Source organism: Hippoglossus hippoglossus, chromosome 1 (genome assembly GCF_009819705.1).
Source record: "Hippoglossus hippoglossus isolate fHipHip1 chromosome 1, fHipHip1.pri, whole genome shotgun sequence".
Classification (NCBI taxonomy): domain Eukaryota; kingdom Metazoa; phylum Chordata; class Actinopteri; order Pleuronectiformes; family Pleuronectidae; genus Hippoglossus; species Hippoglossus hippoglossus.
In genome coordinates, this window is record NC_047151.1 from 18,703,762 (window position 1) to 18,722,744 (window position 18,983).

Genomic DNA, 18,983 nt, shown 5'->3' on the forward strand with positions numbered 1-18,983 from the left:
CACAAATTATTTAACAACAAAAACAGTTGTCAACTCACTGGAGGAGAGAAAAAAAAAAAATATTTAAATCACATGCCCTAAACAATAGTCTTTTCTAGATCTGACCACACTGTAATCTTGAAACGTAGATCAGGACGGCAGCACAGCATCCGCGGCGATGAGCATCAAGCTGATCTGTAGATCCAAAAAGGTCACGGCACCAGTGTAACGGATTTGAATTGGCCACAAGGATGAATGACTCAGGGGGTTGGTTTCCAGCTTTTTATTCACCTGTAAAAACACATTGCTTTGCTGTGGTTATTTTACACCTCCTGCTGCATCTCCGTTCTTAAACCCTCAGTAATGTAAAACAACACTGAGGGGGGGAGGGGTTGACAGGAAGTATAAGCTTTCGGAGGAACACAAAAGGTGACGCACAGCAAGGTCACTTCCGCAGGTAATCGTTAATAAAGTAAAATAACTAATAAAATTCACAAATACAAATTCTAAATAAAAATAAATAAAGTACATTTCTAACTCTGTTACACCTGAACAATTCATTGACTGACAGAAAAGATCATTTATCAAGCAACAAAATGCCACATTTTCTTTTCTTAGCTGCTCTAATGTGAAGATGTGTTACTGTTAATTGTTTTGTATGCACTGCAGCAAAACACACCATCTGCTCTCATACTCTCCTCGTTAATTAAGACATTGTTTTACTTGCAGAATGAGACACACAGTCACTGTTAATTCAGAGAATGACAGAAAGTTGAAGCACGAGAGCCAACAAATCACCTCCACCTCTGTGTCAGGTATTCAGACGAGCAGATATCAATTCCTTGATTAACGAATCAGGGCTGGTGAACGTGGACCTGCTGGTGCCACTTGGTTATCAGTGGCCAAAGCAACACAAGAGATGATAAATGGTCACGTGCATGGCGGCTGAGAGGATAAAAGCGTGTGGCGGTAATGTATGTGTCCAACCTACTGGATGTGAAACACCCACACATTTGAATGGAAGAAATCTTCAGCGGTGTCTCTCTACAGAATAAATAAGTAGGAACTCTTCCCTTTGGTTTGAGTTTCATACTCTCAGTTTAGTGGAAAACCGACAATCATGTGATCTCCCTGTGAGAAAAATAAATGTGTTATATCCGTTCTCAAGTCTCTTTTGGACAACCAACGTGCAACTGGTGCGTGACAAATATTGAGGAAGGACCAAATTGTGCGTTGTTGTGGGTCAAAACAAGACATAGTGGTACACAGTGCTACACTACAACTTGGAGCATCCTTCCCAATGACCATAGGCAAAATCTGACCTAGGTCAAATTTGAGCTAACCACCTCCCTACTCACTTACCCCCAAGTTTTTTACTTTTCTTGCTTTTATCCTTCAATCTGCTTTTTTTTCACCCCATTACAATTGATTGATTGATTATTGATTAGTTATTCTCAGAGTGTGCAGCAGCCGCAGAGCCTCTGAAGTTCTTTTCAAGGCTTCCATGACTCCTAACACACACTACAGAGTGACAGTGTGTCATGTGTTCACCTGCTAATCCTTTACTATCCCCGTGTGGCCAGCAGTGATTACTGCAGGCCTGGGAACAGCAGTAGCTTTGTCAGCACATGACTTGTGCATATCTCGTAAACTACCATTCAACATAAAGGACAAATGACGCCAAAACTTTATTTGAACTCAATGTCAGTTATTGTCATTGGCAATACTTTAATTTCACAATATACATATGCATTCAATGGAAAAGCCCTTTAAGTCCCAGCAAGTATTTCAGTCCATCTCTAGAGTTTGTTTTAATAATCAGTCTTAAATAGCAAGTTCAGTAAGAAAGAATCATTTGTGGCTACATGATATATTTTTTTGAGAATTGTCGGTTATTATTTCTCTGCTGTAAAGGCTTTATCACTCTTCTTTTGCCTCGTCACCCTTTCCATCTTCATCTTTAGCTTCCCCTGTTTTTTCCTCTTCACTTTTTTGTTCGTCTTCCTTTTTCTCCCCCTCTTCTGCTTTTTCCTCTTCCTTCGTCTCCCCTTCCACCGCCTTCTCGTCTTTTCTTACCTCCTCTTCCTCGTCATCCTCATCCTCCACCTCCTCTCCCGTCAGGCGCTCCAGGTCTGTGATGCGGTATCTCAGAGCTTTGTCGGCGCTCATGTAATTTCCCAGAATCTTTTTCAGCTTGGTCTGCATCAAATCCATAGTGTTATACAATCTGTTGACCTTCTCCTCCAGCTCTTGCACCTCAGGCAAAATGTTAGCGGGGTCCAGCTCGATCAGACCGTCTTTCATCAGGATCTGCCGGCCTTTGTCTTCCAGCATGCCTTTAGCGTCCGGATACTCGGTCAGAGACTCCATCAGGTCGTCCTTGGACAGGCAGAAGAGGTCTGAGTATCCGATACTGCGGATGTTGGCTGTCCGCCTGTTCCCTGCTTTGCTGCCTTTGATATTGAGGATGCTGATCTCACCGAAATAGCTGCCACTTCCCAAGACAACAAACTGCGTGACGCCATCGTCTGCAACGACTGCCAGTTTCCCGTCTTTGATGATATACATCTCGCGCCCGATGTCGCCCTTCTTGCAGATATAGTCTCCGGGGCTGAAGACTTGAGGCCGCAGCTTGAGCACCAGCTCGATCAGCAGGCCAGCCTCGCAGTCGGCAAAAATACGAACTTTTTTTAGCGTCGCCATGTGGACCTGGATGGCAATTTCAGCCTTTAGTTTGTCTGGAAGGTACCGCAGCACCTCATTTTCATCCTGCGCCTTACCATTGTTCCACAGATAGTCAAACCACTTGATGACTCGCAGCTCAAGCTCCTTGCTGACTTTTCGAACCTTTCGATGAAAAGAAAGCACATTAAAAACACAGTTAACATGATTCTGTTTCAAAATGTGAATGGAAAAAAGAAGGCCATTTACCCGCATATATTGCTTGATGTTGTCGATTCGGGACTGAAACTGGGCTTGGGCAGCGTTCATGTTGGAGATCATGGTGGCGATGTTTCCTACAATTGTGGCAAAAATCAAGACTCCAACTAAGAAGTCGGCCACATGGAAGAAAAACTCTGAGTCCAGAGCTGGTGGTGGCATTTCTCCGATGGTGGTCAGGGTCAGTGTGGACCAGTAGAGGCAGAACGCATACTTCCTCATGGGCAGTCCAAACGCAGGCCGCTCTGGATCATCCAGAGCCGGGTAAACCCAGTCGTCGGCCCCGAAACCAATAGACTTGGAGAAGGAGAAGTAGAAGCAGGCGTTCCAGTGGATGATAATGAGGATGTACATGATCAAGTTTCCGATGCGGAAGATGTTGGGGTAATTGGTTTTGGTCTCTGTCCTCGTGAAGAACTCCAACATGCGCCCGATTCTCAGCAGCTTGTTGAGGCGGATCTCCGGGTAGCTGAAGCCCAGGAAGAGATAGAAGACGTCTGTGGGCAGCACGGAGACAACATCGAGGCGAAACTGGAAGCTGCTCATGTAGCGATCCCGCAGCAGCTTCTCATCTTTCACCATCAGACCTTGTTCCAGGTAACCTGCATGTAAAGAGGTGCAAATTCGTAGACACACCATAAGTTTTATACAAGTTAAAGTTCCAGAGAAAGTAAAAGTTCCTCCCAAAAGTATTCCCTAGTACTGCTGTAAACGCCCCCTGATTGCACGCAGATAATCACCCTTTCAAACTCATGCTGCGTGAGTGATGATTAAGGTATCTCAAAGAATGTCAGCACTCATATAATTTAGTGTTTTATTTTTTATCACATTTTAGTCAAATTAGTCTGAGCTGTAATCAGTCCTTATTTTCTGATGATCAGTGTCTCATTGTAATTCAAATGTAAAAATGCAACGATGCGATAAATCCAAGATGGGAGATGTTGTCAGTTCTGTAAAACAAAATGTTTCAAGTGCTCAAAGGTTGGGTTTGCATATTTAAAGTGCATTTTATTACAACACTACATGAAAACAGATCTGAATGCTGTTTTTGTGAAACCTTGCTGTGAAACGATCAGTTTCAGTTTATAACCTATGACACTGGACTCACACATATGGGTTGGAGGCCTCCATTGTAATGCTGCTCATTCACTTTGAACGTGGTGAAGTCATGTGTTGCATTGGGGCTCTGTTGTAAGGTCATCTTTTCATGCAACAGTGGACGCACCAGCCAATCACATAGGGCTTAAAGAAATTAGACACTAGCCAATCAAATCAAACATTATTGCGAAAAACAAGGAGACAGAGACAAATAGTGAACCGGCTGTGGTTTCATCTGGCTGAGATTTGTATTTCCTGTGTACTTCTGTAGCATTGATAGCAAGGCTGGCACATTGTGTCCCACGCATGGAACAGTGATTGCTGTGTCAGCACCAAGTGTTGGGCACGCTCACCATCAAGGGTCAATGCGATGCATTTACTTAAGTGCAGTGTAAGCAATGTGTGACACAATTCATGGTTCTTGTTCACGACAAACTGTGCACAATACATTTGGCTTCAGCTGTCTGAGTTTCTTTTCTCCTTGAAAGTGTTTCCTTGCTGAGCTGCAGTGACAGTCACACAAAGAGGTACATTTATAAACTTACTTTAAATTCCAGGGCTCATATTTACTTCTGCTGAACTTTAGAGTGCATTTTTGCAGAGGCCAAGAACTGTGGACTTAATCCTCCATCACTTACACTGAAATTATGTTTGGGGGGGGGGGGGGGGGGGGGGGGGGGGTATCTTTTTTCTTTGTAGACTTAACATGACGAACAAGCACAGCAGCCAGAAACTTCATCAGTTGAGCTTTCTATACTTTGAGCCTGTGTCAGTTTGTTTTTTTACCTGTTCTGATCCTGAAGAACATATCAGCCAGGTAGACCAGGTCGGAGGTGTAGTCCAAAACAATCCAGTAAATGAAGTAGTTGTCCTGCAGCTCCTCAAAGCAAGCCCTGGAGAGGAGAAGGCCACCAGCAGTGTGTTTGGTTGAATTCATAATGTTGAGCACCTACTCCATTTTGTCCTGTTACAGCTGGTGTGAAGCCAATCTTACTAGTCTGAACCAACACAAAGAGAAGATAATTTCCTGCACTAAGCCAGCTCACTGCTAAAATCACAATGATATGTATCAGCCTCCCATATAGATTTTATATGAATAACACTCAATGAGGCTGAAACTATGAACATTTAACCTGCAGGGAAAGTGTATAACTGGAATCACTGATTATAGATGTTACCTGGCTATGATCGTGGTCCAGTTGTACATGACTGGCAGTGTGATGATGAACAGCCAATGGTAATAGAGATTCCCAGCAGGATTAATGACAAACAGTTCTTTGGGTCTAAAGAGGAAAAGACAAAGTTAATTAAATAGTTGAGAGCATGAAGTACTTGAAAGGTTGTTCTAAATTATGCACTTACTTGTCTTTGTCCTTGTCCTTGTCTTTGTCCTTTTCCTTTTCCTTTTCCTTTTCTTTTTCTTTTTCTTTTTCCTCTTCTTTTTCTTTTTCCTTTTCTTTTTCTTCTTCTTCTTCTTTTTCCTTTTCTTCATCTTTTTCCTTTTCCTTTTCCTCCTCTTTGTCTTCCTCCTGCTCTTCTTCTTCTTCTTCTTCTTCTTTTTCCTTTTCCTCATTCTCCTTCTTTCTGTAATGACAATTGGTGCATTGATGAAAACAGGACATTAAACATCCTTCACCCCGCGAAAAGCTTTTCATCAGGACATAATTACTCTTTATTCCCTTTTATTTCCTTTTCCTTTTTTTCTTTTTCTCCCTGGAACAGGAACAATTAGCACATTAATTAAAGTCACTTCAGTAATGGGCCTCACTGAAGTGACTTTAAAACATCAAATAGAAACCAGGGCTTCACTTATCACCGTTTGACCCCATTATTGTACTTACTCCTCGCTGTTGTTGCTGTTGTTCACATTGAGCAGACAGTGAGCGTTTGGTTGAAGCGCAGGTCTGGAACAAACACAGAGAGTTAATTAATGACCAGCCGTACTTTGTTGTATCTCATTAATGAACCGTGCGTCCTCTCTTTGAATGAGGGAGACAGCTGAGTCTGAGGCTTTGAAGGTTCCGCTTACATCTCGTCCTCTTTGCTGTTAGAGGTGATTTGCTTCGCAGGGTGAGGCGGCACGGGGAGGTGGTGATGGGTTGCTGGGGTGGTCATGGCAGCAGATCTGATGGAAATAAGGTGGAGACTTCACTCACATCCAGAAGTCAGTCTATTGTCCTTCCATCATCCATCCACCCATCATCGACACAGTTTAACCTATGAGGGCTGCAGGGGAGCCACAGTTTATTATACATATTTATATATATGTATATAGATAGATAGATCAAAAAAAGACATTTGAAAAGATTGTTGGTCTCTAGAAACTTGTGTTAGCATAACATTTTCTGACTTAACCATTTGAGAAAAAACCTGCAGGAGTCAATGATTGAAAAAAATCACTGTATTACAGAGTTTGTCAGACAGAATTTTTTAAGACCATATTTCCAGTGTCATAAGAAACGTAGCAAATAAAATTCTCGTCTTGTAAAATTGTACCGCGTCAAATATCTCATTGCAGATTGGAACAAAAGTTAAAATATAAATATATATATATATATATATATATATATATATATATATATATCCTCCCTTAAAACTGTACTGAAATACATCTGCAGTCTGATATTACAGAAGCCCAAAATAAAATCAACAAAATATATAGATTCATTTATCACTCCACATCTGTCCTGCCTTTCAGCTCATAGATCTTCATGCACGTCACATCTGCTGTAATGTCCCCCTCTGTAAAACCCCTTAAATAATGTAAAATAGTTTGTTTGACACATCTGGTTCTGTGTGTGTGTTTGTTTAAAGACAGCTGTGTGAAAGTAACCAGACATCATGAGAGGTTACGTTCAACAAATCAGTTCAGAACAATTGTATTATAAACATGTGGGGCTACAAAGATTCCTTCTCAAAAATGTCGTTCCCTCTGACTGAACTTACCTTTTCCTCTCGTTAATGTGACGTAAAGCACATTTTTCTTTGCTCCTCCTGTAGTTTTCTTTTAGGATCTGGAAACTGGCCTCTCACCGCAGCAGAAGATGTATAGCATCAATTATCAGATGCTAATTAAAATAACATCAACATGTTGCCAGACACCTACAAGCATTGAGTCTGACTAACTGTGCCATAGAGTCTCAGTGACCCTGATAAGGATTTGTGGATTAGACTTGGCTGAGAAGAGGTGAAGCAAAGTCACTCATCCAGCTTTATTTGTCCACTGCAGTGAGAGATAAACTGTCAACTGTAGTTTGGACGAACCTCAATAAACTGGTTAGTGCGGATCCACAACACTGGAAACCATTCAGCGTTCACTTTTTCTTTTTAAACTGCAACACGCTTGAATTTTCCTGACTGGCAGAGAGTGGAACAGCAGAGGATTTGATCTGCTCTCACAAACACACACACACACACACACACACACACACACACACACACACACACACACACACACACACACACACACACACATACACACACACACACACACACACACACACACTAGCATCTCCTGCTCACTCAGCACTCTCAGCCATATCCAGCCCTGATCCTATTAGATGCTGCCGGGTGTTACAGATTTCAGATCAGCTGCACCGGTTCCTTTTGTTTGAATAAGAATCACGACAGGTGAGATTAAATCCAACCCTCTGTCAGTGTTGAGTGCTGTAGCTTAATACCAGGAGATCCTTCTCGACTCACGTCCTGTGGTTGTGTGGCTCTCCCTGTTGGCTGATGTGGTGTTTGTAGTTTTGTGAAAACACAGCGTCTACTTGAACTGAGCATCAGTTCAGAATCACGCTGCTGCTTCAGTGTCAGTGTCCTGGTATTTTATTGAAATTCATTGTGATGCCTGTGCTTTCCTTGCATGAGCCCCACAAATGAATAAAGACAGTCGGCTACAGAGAGACATAAGAAATATAGGAAGAGACATGTGGATGACTTAAACTGAGAATGCTACAGTTGTATGATCCTCATCTAAATGTTTCCAGGTTTAATTAATCACAACTGAAGCACAGTATTGCAAAAAGTATTTTAATAAAAGAAAGACAAAAGATTACAAAGACAATCTTTAATTGTCCAATTCTGAAGTGAAAACACTTGTTTTGCCTCACAAAGCGCATATACTGTATGCTAGATAGTCTCTTTTAAGCATGTCACAGCTTTTCTCTGCTGCCTGCCAGCTTCTGTCTTAGCTGCTAAAAGAGGAGCACTTAGGCTGGAGATGAGGTGAAGGTAACGACACTGCAGCAGGATCTGCTTCCATTCCAGCTGTGGCAACCTAAGCTGCCACCGGGGCAGCGCCGGCATCAGCGGCACCAGCGTCAGCAGGGACGTCGGCTGCGGCAGGAGAGGCCACATCTGCAGCCACCTCAGGGGCAACGTCAACAGGGGCCACGTCGACTGGAGGCACATCCACAGCTGCAGCATCCACAGCTGCAACATCAACAGCAGCAGCATCAACCGTTGCAGCATCAACCGCAGCGGCATCAACCGCAGCGGCATCAACCGCAGCAGCATCAACCGCAGCAGCATCAACGGCAGCAGCATCAACTGGTGCAGCCTCTACAGGGACATCAACCACAGCTGGCTCAGCAGCAGCTGCAGGGTCCACTGCTTCCGGCTCTGCTGGTGCTGCCTCAACCACAGCTGGCTCAGCCTCAGCTGCCTCCACCTCCTCAGCCTCCTCTTCCTCGTCAGAGTTCAGAGGGGCAGCACCAGCGGGTGCACCAGCTTTGGGAGCAAGGTCCCCTTCCTGAGCATGAGAAATAGAAAGGAAATGACTCAGAGTTGATACATAGACAGTCCACATAGTTTTGTCTATTTACAGAACCATCCATCCATTATCTGCCACTTATCCTTTCACTGGGGGGCTGGAGCCAATCCAAGCTGATATTGGCTGAAGGACATTTGGATTGGAAAAGCACAACACGGCCTGTGAGCACAAATGTATAAAGTCTTTTGTGGCTCCAGAGGAGCTTTGAAAAGTGTGAGAAAACTATTCAAGTGACACCTCCAAGCTTTTGCTCGGAGATCACAGAGGCCCTGTATGAAAACAGTTGGCATAAAGTTTAGAAGACATTTACCAGGGGTCAGAGAGGTCAAACGAGAAATCCCACTAGTTCCAGTAAAGGAAAAGTAGGGTCCAGCATTACTGAAAGATCACTGGAGAGTCATGAGATCCTTATTCAACTTCAAATCCTTCTCCTGTGTGTTTCCCATTTTTATCAACGTGCAGTACACTGCTACTATAAAAGTGAAAAGAGCATGAAAACTTTTGTTTCCCCAGATAAGACTTGATCATTTTGATGCAATAAGTTTCAACTTAAGTGAATCAGCTCTCTTTTTAAAGGACAAATACAATCAACAAGAAGTACAGGTAAAAGCAGTCAAATAAATTTTGCTTCAGTTTCAGGGTCCTGGTATTGTGGATATACATCATCATTATTTTGTGAGACATTTGATCGTAACAGAGCCATTATTAATGTTATTATCACCTGTGCTTCCCCTACATGCAAAAAATAAAATTGTTTACCAAGTAAAATATATACTTCAATTGATATCACAAAAAAATATTATTATACTGTCAGTTTATCATTTTGATTTGACAAATCTCCAGTCCTTTGTGTGTTACCAAGTGAAGTCATCTTTTTTAGTTCTTTCCCCGGGTTCCATGATAAATCATAACGTCTGCAGTCAGAATTCAGTTGAAAATAAAATTCAGGTAAAATGATCAAGATAAGAGATAATTGCGTTTTTCACACTTTTTTGTTGTAGCAGAAACAAACACATTGATTCTAAGGCAGAGCTCCCAGATTGAATACAGTGAAGCAGGAGGACGTGTGTTTTTGATCCACAAGTAGCCTCAACCGCACATTTAGCGAGAGTGAATATAACACAAAGTGGACCGAAGAAAATTGTATTTCTCCCTCCAGACACAGTTAATCTCTGTTAAGAGTGAAAGAACAATATTCTCTTCAGTGTGATATTGTAAAATTAGATTTTTGTTTTGTTTTACTTTATAGATTACCTTCATTCTCCTCAGCATTATGTTTGAAAATGTACATGATTTAATTAATGCTAGTTACAAATGGTAAACACGCTCCTTGGTTTAGATCTGGAACTATGTGGTGCACCTTACATGCATGCAATGTGAGCGACGTTTAACATTGGCGGTTTAACATTGGCGGTGCTAGTTTCAGGTGTCCCACGTTATTGGGTTTGGACAATAAACATGGATGGTGTCCATGCTCTTGCTTTACCCACAGCCCTACAGTAGGTAGAGTTAAAACTCTGCCCTACAATACAAAGGTGCCTTCTCACCTCTGTCTCCTCCTCTGATGCATCTTCAGCCGCCACAGGAGCCACAGGGGCAACGTCAGCTGGGGAAGCTGGTGCAGCAGCAGCCTGCATCAGTAAAACTCATTTAGCTCTTTTTGAATTGGCTGCTGTAATGTAAAGTAGTGTTGTGCTGTATGTGTGATCACCACTTCAAACATTTTTATTCCTGATTCTCACAACATTAATAGACTTACAGGAGCATCAGCAGCAGGAAGGAAGGGGTTTCCAACTACTCCCTGGAAAATACAGATTAATGATTAATGCCAAACTAACTAGATTGATAAGCAGATGATTTATTTTATTTTCTACTTCTATCTTTTCTCAATTTAATTTTTCTTTTTTCTTTTGGTGATACTGCTGAATCCCTTCTACCTGCTGCTGGTACAGCCTGTACATCTCCATCCACCTGAGGGCCTCATTAGCATGCGCTGCAACCTGCTGAAGAAATACCAGACGTCTCCAGGCATGCTCGTGCAATTAAGAAAATTATTTGCTCTCTGTCAGACTCCCATCACACCGCGCATTCGATGACATGACAAAAACATGGCACGACATGCCGAGGCAGACAGAAGCATCCACAGACACAGACTTCACAGAAAAACAAACACAGATGACCTCTTACCTCATTGCTTTCACTCCCTGGGACCTGTGGATTAAGAGAGGACGGAGAGAAAACAGTGTTGTGTGATAATCCAAAAGAGAAAAGTGTTGTTGGATGTAGTGTTGTGTGTAGGTTAGATATTTAAAAATGGATTATTCAGCGGAGAGAAAGGAGGAAAGACTTACAGGGGCTGCCAAGCTAGTGGCCAGCAGGCACAACATGATCACCAGCAGCTTCATCATGAATCAGTCTAGACAAAAACATATCATATGACATATTGAAATAATTACAAATGTTTGAAATAATTAAAAAGAATGAAAGAAGCAATGAGAATAAGGAAAAGATGCAATAAAAATATGAAAAAATAAATGAAATAATATTGTAAAAAATGACTAAATTAAAGGACAACAATATTACTACAGAAGCTTTTAATATATGCAGGATAAAGTTTCTAGCTACAATTCGGAAATTCCTTATATCTGACGATCCATTACCTTTTCTTCCTGGTGCAGACAGCGGTTGAAAATGTTTCTCCTCAGGGATGGAAGGTAATCTACTTCTTCTTCACAACATGGAAGCCATTTATATACTGGAACATCCCGTGACAGCCAATCACCTCCAGTGAAACGCACAGACCTGTGTGTTGGAAGAAATATCCTTACACTTCAAAACTGGAAAAGGCATGCAGGGTTAAGGCCCCTCTTATAGTTAATTACACAGTGTGCAAGTCGGTTTCGCACACATACCCTTGTCTTTTATTGCCCTGCAACCAAAAAAAGAAAACACAATATGGCTTGAAGCTGACATAAGCATGTGAAGTAATGACAGTGACTGAGTATAGCACAACTTAGTTTGACTTGATAATAATAATATCAAGGTATATATATATACGACATCTGAAAAAGACTCCCTACGGCCTAAATCATGTCATGAATATATTTACTTCTCCAAACTTATGGTATATAAAGAAAGAAGACACATCTCCACTTCCTGTACCTGTACCACCTCTTGTATAAGAATGTAGAATGGGCATCGCCATCTTGTCCTTTAGATAAAATTTGGAGCCAGAGTCTGCGCAGTAGTGATCACTGTGTGGCTGACAGAAACCATCTTTGTATTTAATGTGTATTTTGACTTTTAAGTGAGCTCCATGTCCTAGTCATTAACATGGAGGAGGCAGGGTTTATAACCTATACTGCAGCCAGCCACTAGTTAGCGATCAAGATGATTTGGCTTCACTTTTGGAGAGCTGTCATGTTGTCCATCTTTAGTGTGATGAATACCTTATACATTTCATTGTTAAACCAGGGGATACTAAAGCTTTTGCTTTTGTCATTTTGCCTTTGAATGGTACAATTTAAAAAAAATAATAATCTAAAATATAAATAAATCGTGATCTAACAATAGATTAGAGACAAAACCTCAGGTGAATACATTTATGTAGCAGATCCTACTTTTTTCTTTCCTCATCTTGATCATCTCATGATCCACTGGATTTACAATGTGACCCTTAAGAGGAGGCCTGACCCGACAGCTAGGAACTACAACATTAAATCTAACTGTAAATAAAACTAGCACTGACTTCACTCTCTGAAATAGTCGTGCTAACAACGATATCATATATAAATCACTGACAGGACACTTTTTCATGCTGATATTACTTGAACTTATATAACTTGATTTCACTTGTAGGTAAGAATTTTACACTTGATACTTCACTCAAATATAATATGAACTGCATTTGAGTATTTGAAATAGCAGGACATTTAAGTAATTACCTCAACACTGAAATGTACAGTATGTGTGTGTGGTGGAAACACAAACACACACTTTCAATGGGAAGTACCTTTTTTGTGGTGTCTGACCTGAACTGATCCTTGTTTGCTTTAGCTGGTGTGGCCGCTCATCACAGCAATTTGGAACATTGTAGGTTTGTTTTGTGATTCTAAGTAAGATAATCAGACTTACTGAGTAATCTGCAAAACTGTATTCTAGACATTCTTGCCTCAAACCTGCTGAGCTAATGAGTTTCACTGGGATAACAATTTCTTTAATGGTCCTGTAAAACTTGTACTTATCTTGGCACACAATGAGATCGCTTTTTTCTACTGCCTGAAAAAATGTTGAATAATAAACTAATTATTATGTACCAACAGGAATCCTCTGGGCAAATTAAATAAACTCTCTTCTCAAGCAAAGCATTTCCCCTACATTTCCTACCCTGCTTCCTGCTGTGCCCTTGGTTGGACCACAATCCTCTCAATTGTCTTCTGCCTTCTTTTGATCTAAAATACAATTTCTGATTGCCAATGTACTGAAACCTCCTCTGTGGTAATTCTGTGGTAATTCCAACTACTGAACACTTTTCCATGATGATGATTTTTTCCATTCATTGTGAAGAACCGTACCATTAACCTTAACCAGGACCTCAGAAATTATGTTTGGTCTCATTAGGATGCAGCTTTGTGCCCCATGAGGTCTAATGCTCCTGATAAGGTTTGTGTTAAAGGGATAGTTCACCCAAAAATGAAGATTCACTCATCTACTCACCACTATGTCTCCCTAAAGCCTAAATCATATATATATAGCTCTCATATGTCATACATGTGTCATATATATATATATAGGTATATATATATATATATATACCTTGATATTATTATTCTCAAGTCAAACTAGGTGCTACTCAGTCACTGTCATTACTTCACATGCATATGTCAGCTTCAAGCCATCTTCTGTTTTTGTTGTTTTAAGTTTGGTTCCAGGGCAATAAAAGACAGGGGTGTGTTTAAAGAATCTGTCACCATTTACTTCAACTGTATTTGATTTGGCTGCAACTCTGTTTACCAATGAAACTCCAAAAGTGTTTTGTGGACTCAAAACACTTCAACCACCACCGCCATCGGCACAGTGGTGAGTAGATAATCAGTGAATTAAAAATGTTGATTAAACTATCCCTTTAATGCTCGCAAAGGTCCTAAAGAGGCAACAAAAAACGTGTACACACACGCGCGCACACACACACAGACTCAGGGTGAATACAACAAGATCCCTGCTGTCATTGCTTGTAATTAAAGCTTTTAAATCTGCTGTCAACATGTCCTCCGCTGTGAGTGATAGAAGTTACGAATGTATATGATCTAAAGTTCCAGAGATGGAAACTTCTGAAGAGGAGACATAGCGTGACAGGACGGCGCCTGTGCCTCTGTTTTATCCTCTATGAAGAGACGAAGGTTAAGTCATGTCGTGACAGGCTTTCGTCCCCAGGGGAGTCAGGATCAGAAAGATAGCTTTCCTTCATGGTATTTACTCTTTAAAGACACCGTGGGGAAATTTACTCAACCACATATGTATGCTGGGTTTTATTTATGATGAACTGCACCTGCATTTTATATGCTGGGCTCTGACTGTTTTAATCTTATACCCGAGAAGAGACCTGTGGTATTCACCCCGATAATGTATCTGATAGCTTTCCAACTGAAACAGTTATTTTTGTTCTATAGTCCCTCTTCTTCCCTTGCTCTCTGACCTGTGGTATTCCACAGGGGTCAAACAGAGGCCCTCAGTTGTTTTCATTTTATCCGTATACAGGTTTCATGAACGCAAGTTATTTCAAATGCTTTTTGCGGATGTCGTGGTTCAGTTGGGTTCACCAGACTGTGACCTCCAGTGCACACAGGGACAGTTTCCAGCAGATAGTGAAGGATGAGATGAGACTCAGCTAGGCCATAGTTCTCTGCCAGAAAAGAATAGCTGTCTCTGGGTTGGGGGTTAGTGGCTGCCCCAACTGAAGGAGTTTAAGTATCTTGGGTTCTTGTTCAGAGTGGGTGAAGGATAGATGGGTTGGTGGGGCATCAGTGACTGTTATACTGGACTTTTGTGGCGAAGAGCGAGCGGTGGAGGTTTTTGCTGGGCACACCCAACTGGGAGGAGACTCCAAGGTAAAACCAAGACTCACTAAAAGGATCACATATCCTGTCTGGCCTGGAAACATATTTGGATCGCCCTGGAGGAACTAGACAGACTAGCAAGGGAGAGTGATGTCTGAAACATCAAACTTAGCCTTATAGAAAACGATGGATGGGTAGATGGATTTTATTTTATGCTGATGATACTCAAGTTTATTTTCTACTAAACCCCTCCTGATACAAATGTCCTTGTATCAAATTGTGACAAATGATTTCTTACGTCCAAATGGATCTTATTAAACATTAAAATAATATCACACTATCCAAGGGTATGGATGATAACCTTTTTGGGCTGGATGGCTTCATGAGATATAACCATAAAAGATAATGTACATCTAGCAAGTGTCTCCAAGTTGATTTAAAAAAAAAAAAAGAATGTAAACAACACATTAGAACAACACATTTTAGAAAGACAGCATAACAAAAGATTGCTTGGAAAATGTGACTTTATTTCTTAAAAGAAAATTACATTGAAGAAAAGCTTGTTGCTAAACATATGCAGCATAATTCTTAAATAGTGTGAAAATGCAGCGTTTTAAAGATGCCTCATTTCCACAATACTAGTGAAAACTAATCCTGCAGTTGACAGTGGACAGAGGAAGGTGGCTGCTGAAGGTTTACACAAGTCTACAATAAGTTATTGTTAATCTTGACAACTACAAAATGAAGCAGATCATTCCTCAGAACTGTTTCATTCTATGCAGATGATCGTATCATAATGTGGTTCACTATTTCAACGGTTTTCTTAGTAAAAAGCTATTTTATGATCATCATAGCATTTTTATGTTAACTTAAGTAAGAATATATAAAAAAGATATTCAGTCCTAATCAGGTAAAGGTCATGTCTGGATGTTAAGGTGGAAGGAAAAGTCGTGCTTCCTTTTCGTTTCCTTCATCGACTTTACACCTTCGCTGGCATCTGCAAAGATAAATGAGGAATTTAAAGCAAATCTTCTATTTTCTATATATTCAAATCATGTGACATTTTCAGTATACACATTCATTGGCAGTACAGCTTTGAGTAGAATGCATTGTGATATATAGATTGATAATTACCTGGCTTGTCTGTGGGGGCTGGTCCTGGAGAGGCTGCAGAGGATCCTGGGATGGCATAGGGTTGGCATCAAATGATGGAATCTGAAAAAAAGAAAATACGTTTTTATTTAATGGGAGAGAAGTTGAGAAAGACTCGCAATTAATCTACTGAACATTTTCTCTCACATTCAGGTTTTGCTGGGGAATGTTTGGAATATTCTGAGGAGGATAATCAAAGGGAACAGTCTGTGGGAAAAAACAAACGAATTCAGGATGTGAATAAAACATTTTTCCGGAGCGAAACAAAAAGCATTAAAGGGCATCATGGATAATTAGAGTCGATAGTTTGTCTTTTTTTTTACCTGAGGGACGTTTGTCATCGGTGGGAGGTTTGTGATTATCTGAAACAAAAATACTCATTTAGTACTGTAAAAGTATTTCATATTTATGCTATGTAGTGTGTAATATCTCAAAAGTTTGAAATGTTTACCCTCTGCTGAGCAAAGTCATAGGGGTAGTACTGCAAAAACACAAACATATAAATTTATCTAGTTGTTGTTTATTGTACCGGACATATGAGAAGAAAAGTTTTTTCAATCATAATTCTGAATGAAAAAAGAAAAAACTTACAACTTCCACACTCTGCCTGCCAGGTGGCTGAGGAATGGAGTACTTGATGAAACCATGGTAGGACTGTAGTACAATATGCAAGAAAAACGAACAGTTGATGTTTTACTGCATTATTCAATATGATATAGTTCAGTAAAATGTGTGGGTTTACTCACCTGGCCTGGATTCGATCCACCTAAACCACCAGGGAATCTGTGTGGATAAATCTTTAAAAGAAGAAACTACAATAAGATACTGTACCACCGAAGCAATATTTCATTTAAAAAGAACAAATAAATATTGAAGTGAGACAAAAAGCTGTATATGCAGTAGTAGATAATGGATCATACCAGTTCCACACTGTAGGCACCAGGAAGTCCAGCTGGTGGGAGAGGCTGACCACCTGCGAAGGGATGGATCTGGATGGATGTAAAATGATCAAAATGGTCAAAACACAATTGATTCCACATAGAAAATGTTCTGCTTGGTCATGTGTGTTTCTATACTGGACCTTTCTCAACAGTCCATCCATGCATCCATGCATCCATGCATCCATGCATCCAAGCATCTATCCATTATAATACCGCTTATCCTTTGCGGGTCACAGCTGAGGGAAGCCCAGCTGACACGTGGCGAGACGCAGGGTACAACCTGGTCACCAGTCCATCACAGGGCCAACATACAGACACTCACATTCACACCTACTACCAGTTTAGAGTCTGCAGGTAACCTAATCCCCAATCTGCATGTCTTTGGACCGTGGTAGGAAGCTGCAGTACACTGAGAAAACCCACACAAACATGGGGAGAACATGCTAACCCCAAACAGGAAGACACCCCCCCCCCCGCCGACTAGTACTCGAACCAGGAGCCTCCTTTGCTTGCTTAACAGTACCTAATGTGATTTATTTTATACTTTATAGAAATGTAACAACTCTTAATGTATATACATTACCTGAGAGGGTGGTAACTGAGGTCTGGATCCTGTGTAATGATTCAGGTAATGAAAAGCTGACTGAAAATAGATAGAGAGGCAGAAAATACAATTTAGATAATAGTGAAATCAAACAGAACTTGGTCTGAAGCAAATAAAAAAAGCATTTTCTTCAAACTCACTGGTGCAGCTGAGACTGTGCTAGCCAGACAGAGGAAGATGATGGCCAGGTTCATATTTGCAGATTGTCCAAGTCCTTCAGAGATAAAATGCATCATTACAATTTACAGAAATCCAATCAAAATCTCACTGGAAGGCTGCTTCCTAGTGGAGGAGCAATCCATGAACTTGTGTTCAACTCACCTTTTGCAAAAAGTGAAAAGATGAATAAACAGATGAACAGCACAGGAGAGGTGGATGGATGTTGGAAGTGATGCCAGTCGTATCCTCCACAGAGTTTCTCTGCCCTTTTATACGGTGCCAGTTGGCCGGAGAGCCAATCACAGTGGATGGGAGTGATGTTGTTCAATGAGTAGGTGCAGGTGTCTAGTCTTCAGCTTTACTAAATGACCAGTGGTCAAATCCACTTTCTGTGTAATAGCAGACTCTGTTTGATTACACTGTCTGAAGCAGAGCACGCCTTCGCACTGTTTGCTCCTCGCTCTGCCGCCACTTGCATCAGACTTGTGCATCACTATGCCCTGTTATGTCTATTACACACATACATGCTATATTAATGTAATAATGCAAGTTTTACATCATTTACTTGAAAGTTAATTGTGTTTCAAAGTAATGAGAAAAGCAGGAGAGAGGAACACACAATCAAGGTATTCACAGGGGAGATCATTAGAAATGATTCACGTATGAGCTAGAATAATCCACTGTGGATGTGTTTTTCTTTAGTTGTAATAAATTCAGTAGAGAAGCCAAAGCCGATTTACCGAGGTATACATCACAGAAAAGTAAGCTTATTACAAAACATGCCTGTTACAAACATTTGAAACTAATAAATGACGATTCTAAGGTGAACTAAGAATATAGGCATGTTTTTTTCCCCCATGTTTTTTAATGCTGCATCCTCATGCTAAGATAAATAAAAAACCAATATCTTTGCAACAACAATCCACATTCTGATTTGTCATTAACATAAAGCTGCAACATAACAAGAAGTGAAAAAGGGAACAGGTCTGGTGTTTGTCTGAGTGGTGTTTGTGTGCTCTCCCTCTGCCTGTGTGGGTTTTCTCTGAGTACTCCGGCTTCCTCCCACAGTCTAAACAGTTACAATAATGTGAGACTCTAAATTGCTCGTAGGTGTGAAAGGAAGTGTGTTGTTTTCTCTGTTTTGTCTACGATACACTAAACTGTCTCTCGCCCAATGTCTGCTGGGATTTGCTCCAGTCCCCCACGACCGATAAGCGGTATGGAAAATAAACGGATGGATGAGAACGGACCTGACTACTTTCTGAAAGCACTGGATA

At 40.9% G+C, this 18,983-nt stretch overlaps 3 protein-coding genes across 5 annotated transcripts; all 3 read right to left on the minus strand.

Moving 5' to 3' along the window:
* Nucleotides 1–1,811: 1,811 nt before the first annotated feature.
* cnga1a (cyclic nucleotide gated channel subunit alpha 1a) lies at nucleotides 1,812–6,132 on the minus strand. The gene is made up of 7 exons (XM_034587285.1): nucleotides 6,047–6,132; nucleotides 5,859–5,921; nucleotides 5,462–5,601; nucleotides 5,196–5,298; nucleotides 4,804–4,910; nucleotides 2,911–3,521; nucleotides 1,812–2,826 (listed from the first exon to the last, which is right to left on the minus strand). The coding sequence occupies exons 1-7, from the start codon at nucleotides 6,130–6,132 to the stop codon at nucleotides 1,900–1,902; spliced, it is 2,037 nt and encodes a 678-aa protein (XP_034443176.1). The 3' UTR covers nucleotides 1,812–1,899.
* A 1,899-nt stretch (nucleotides 6,133–8,031) lies between these two features.
* Nucleotides 8,032–11,545, minus strand: enam (enamelin). 3 transcript variants are annotated; one of them, XM_034595436.1, is made up of 7 exons: nucleotides 11,456–11,545; nucleotides 11,146–11,213; nucleotides 10,982–11,005; nucleotides 10,732–10,794; nucleotides 10,554–10,595; nucleotides 10,342–10,425; nucleotides 8,032–8,773 (listed from the first exon to the last, which is right to left on the minus strand). In XM_034595436.1, exons 2-7 carry the CDS (start codon nucleotides 11,200–11,202, stop codon nucleotides 8,300–8,302), a joined length of 744 nt encoding a protein of 247 aa, XP_034451327.1. In that variant the 5' UTR covers nucleotides 11,203–11,213; nucleotides 11,456–11,545; the 3' UTR covers nucleotides 8,032–8,299. The 3 variants fall into 3 exon arrangements, with proteins under 3 accessions (XP_034451327.1, XP_034451322.1, XP_034451332.1); XM_034595431.1 differs by having other exon boundaries at nucleotides 10,732–10,797; XM_034595441.1 differs by lacking the exons at nucleotides 10,554–10,595; nucleotides 10,732–10,794.
* A 3,811-nt stretch (nucleotides 11,546–15,356) lies between these two features.
* Nucleotides 15,357–17,950, minus strand: scpp5 (secretory calcium-binding phosphoprotein 5). Its single transcript, XM_034586920.1, has 11 exons — nucleotides 17,869–17,950; nucleotides 17,688–17,761; nucleotides 17,527–17,586; nucleotides 16,923–16,991; nucleotides 16,749–16,799; nucleotides 16,594–16,656; nucleotides 16,454–16,483; nucleotides 16,326–16,364; nucleotides 16,150–16,209; nucleotides 15,985–16,065; nucleotides 15,357–15,847 (listed from the first exon to the last, which is right to left on the minus strand). The coding sequence occupies exons 2-11, from the start codon at nucleotides 17,739–17,741 to the stop codon at nucleotides 15,830–15,832; spliced, it is 525 nt and encodes a 174-aa protein (XP_034442811.1). The 5' UTR covers nucleotides 17,742–17,761; nucleotides 17,869–17,950; the 3' UTR covers nucleotides 15,357–15,829.
* Nucleotides 17,951–18,983: the final 1,033 nt, after the last annotated feature.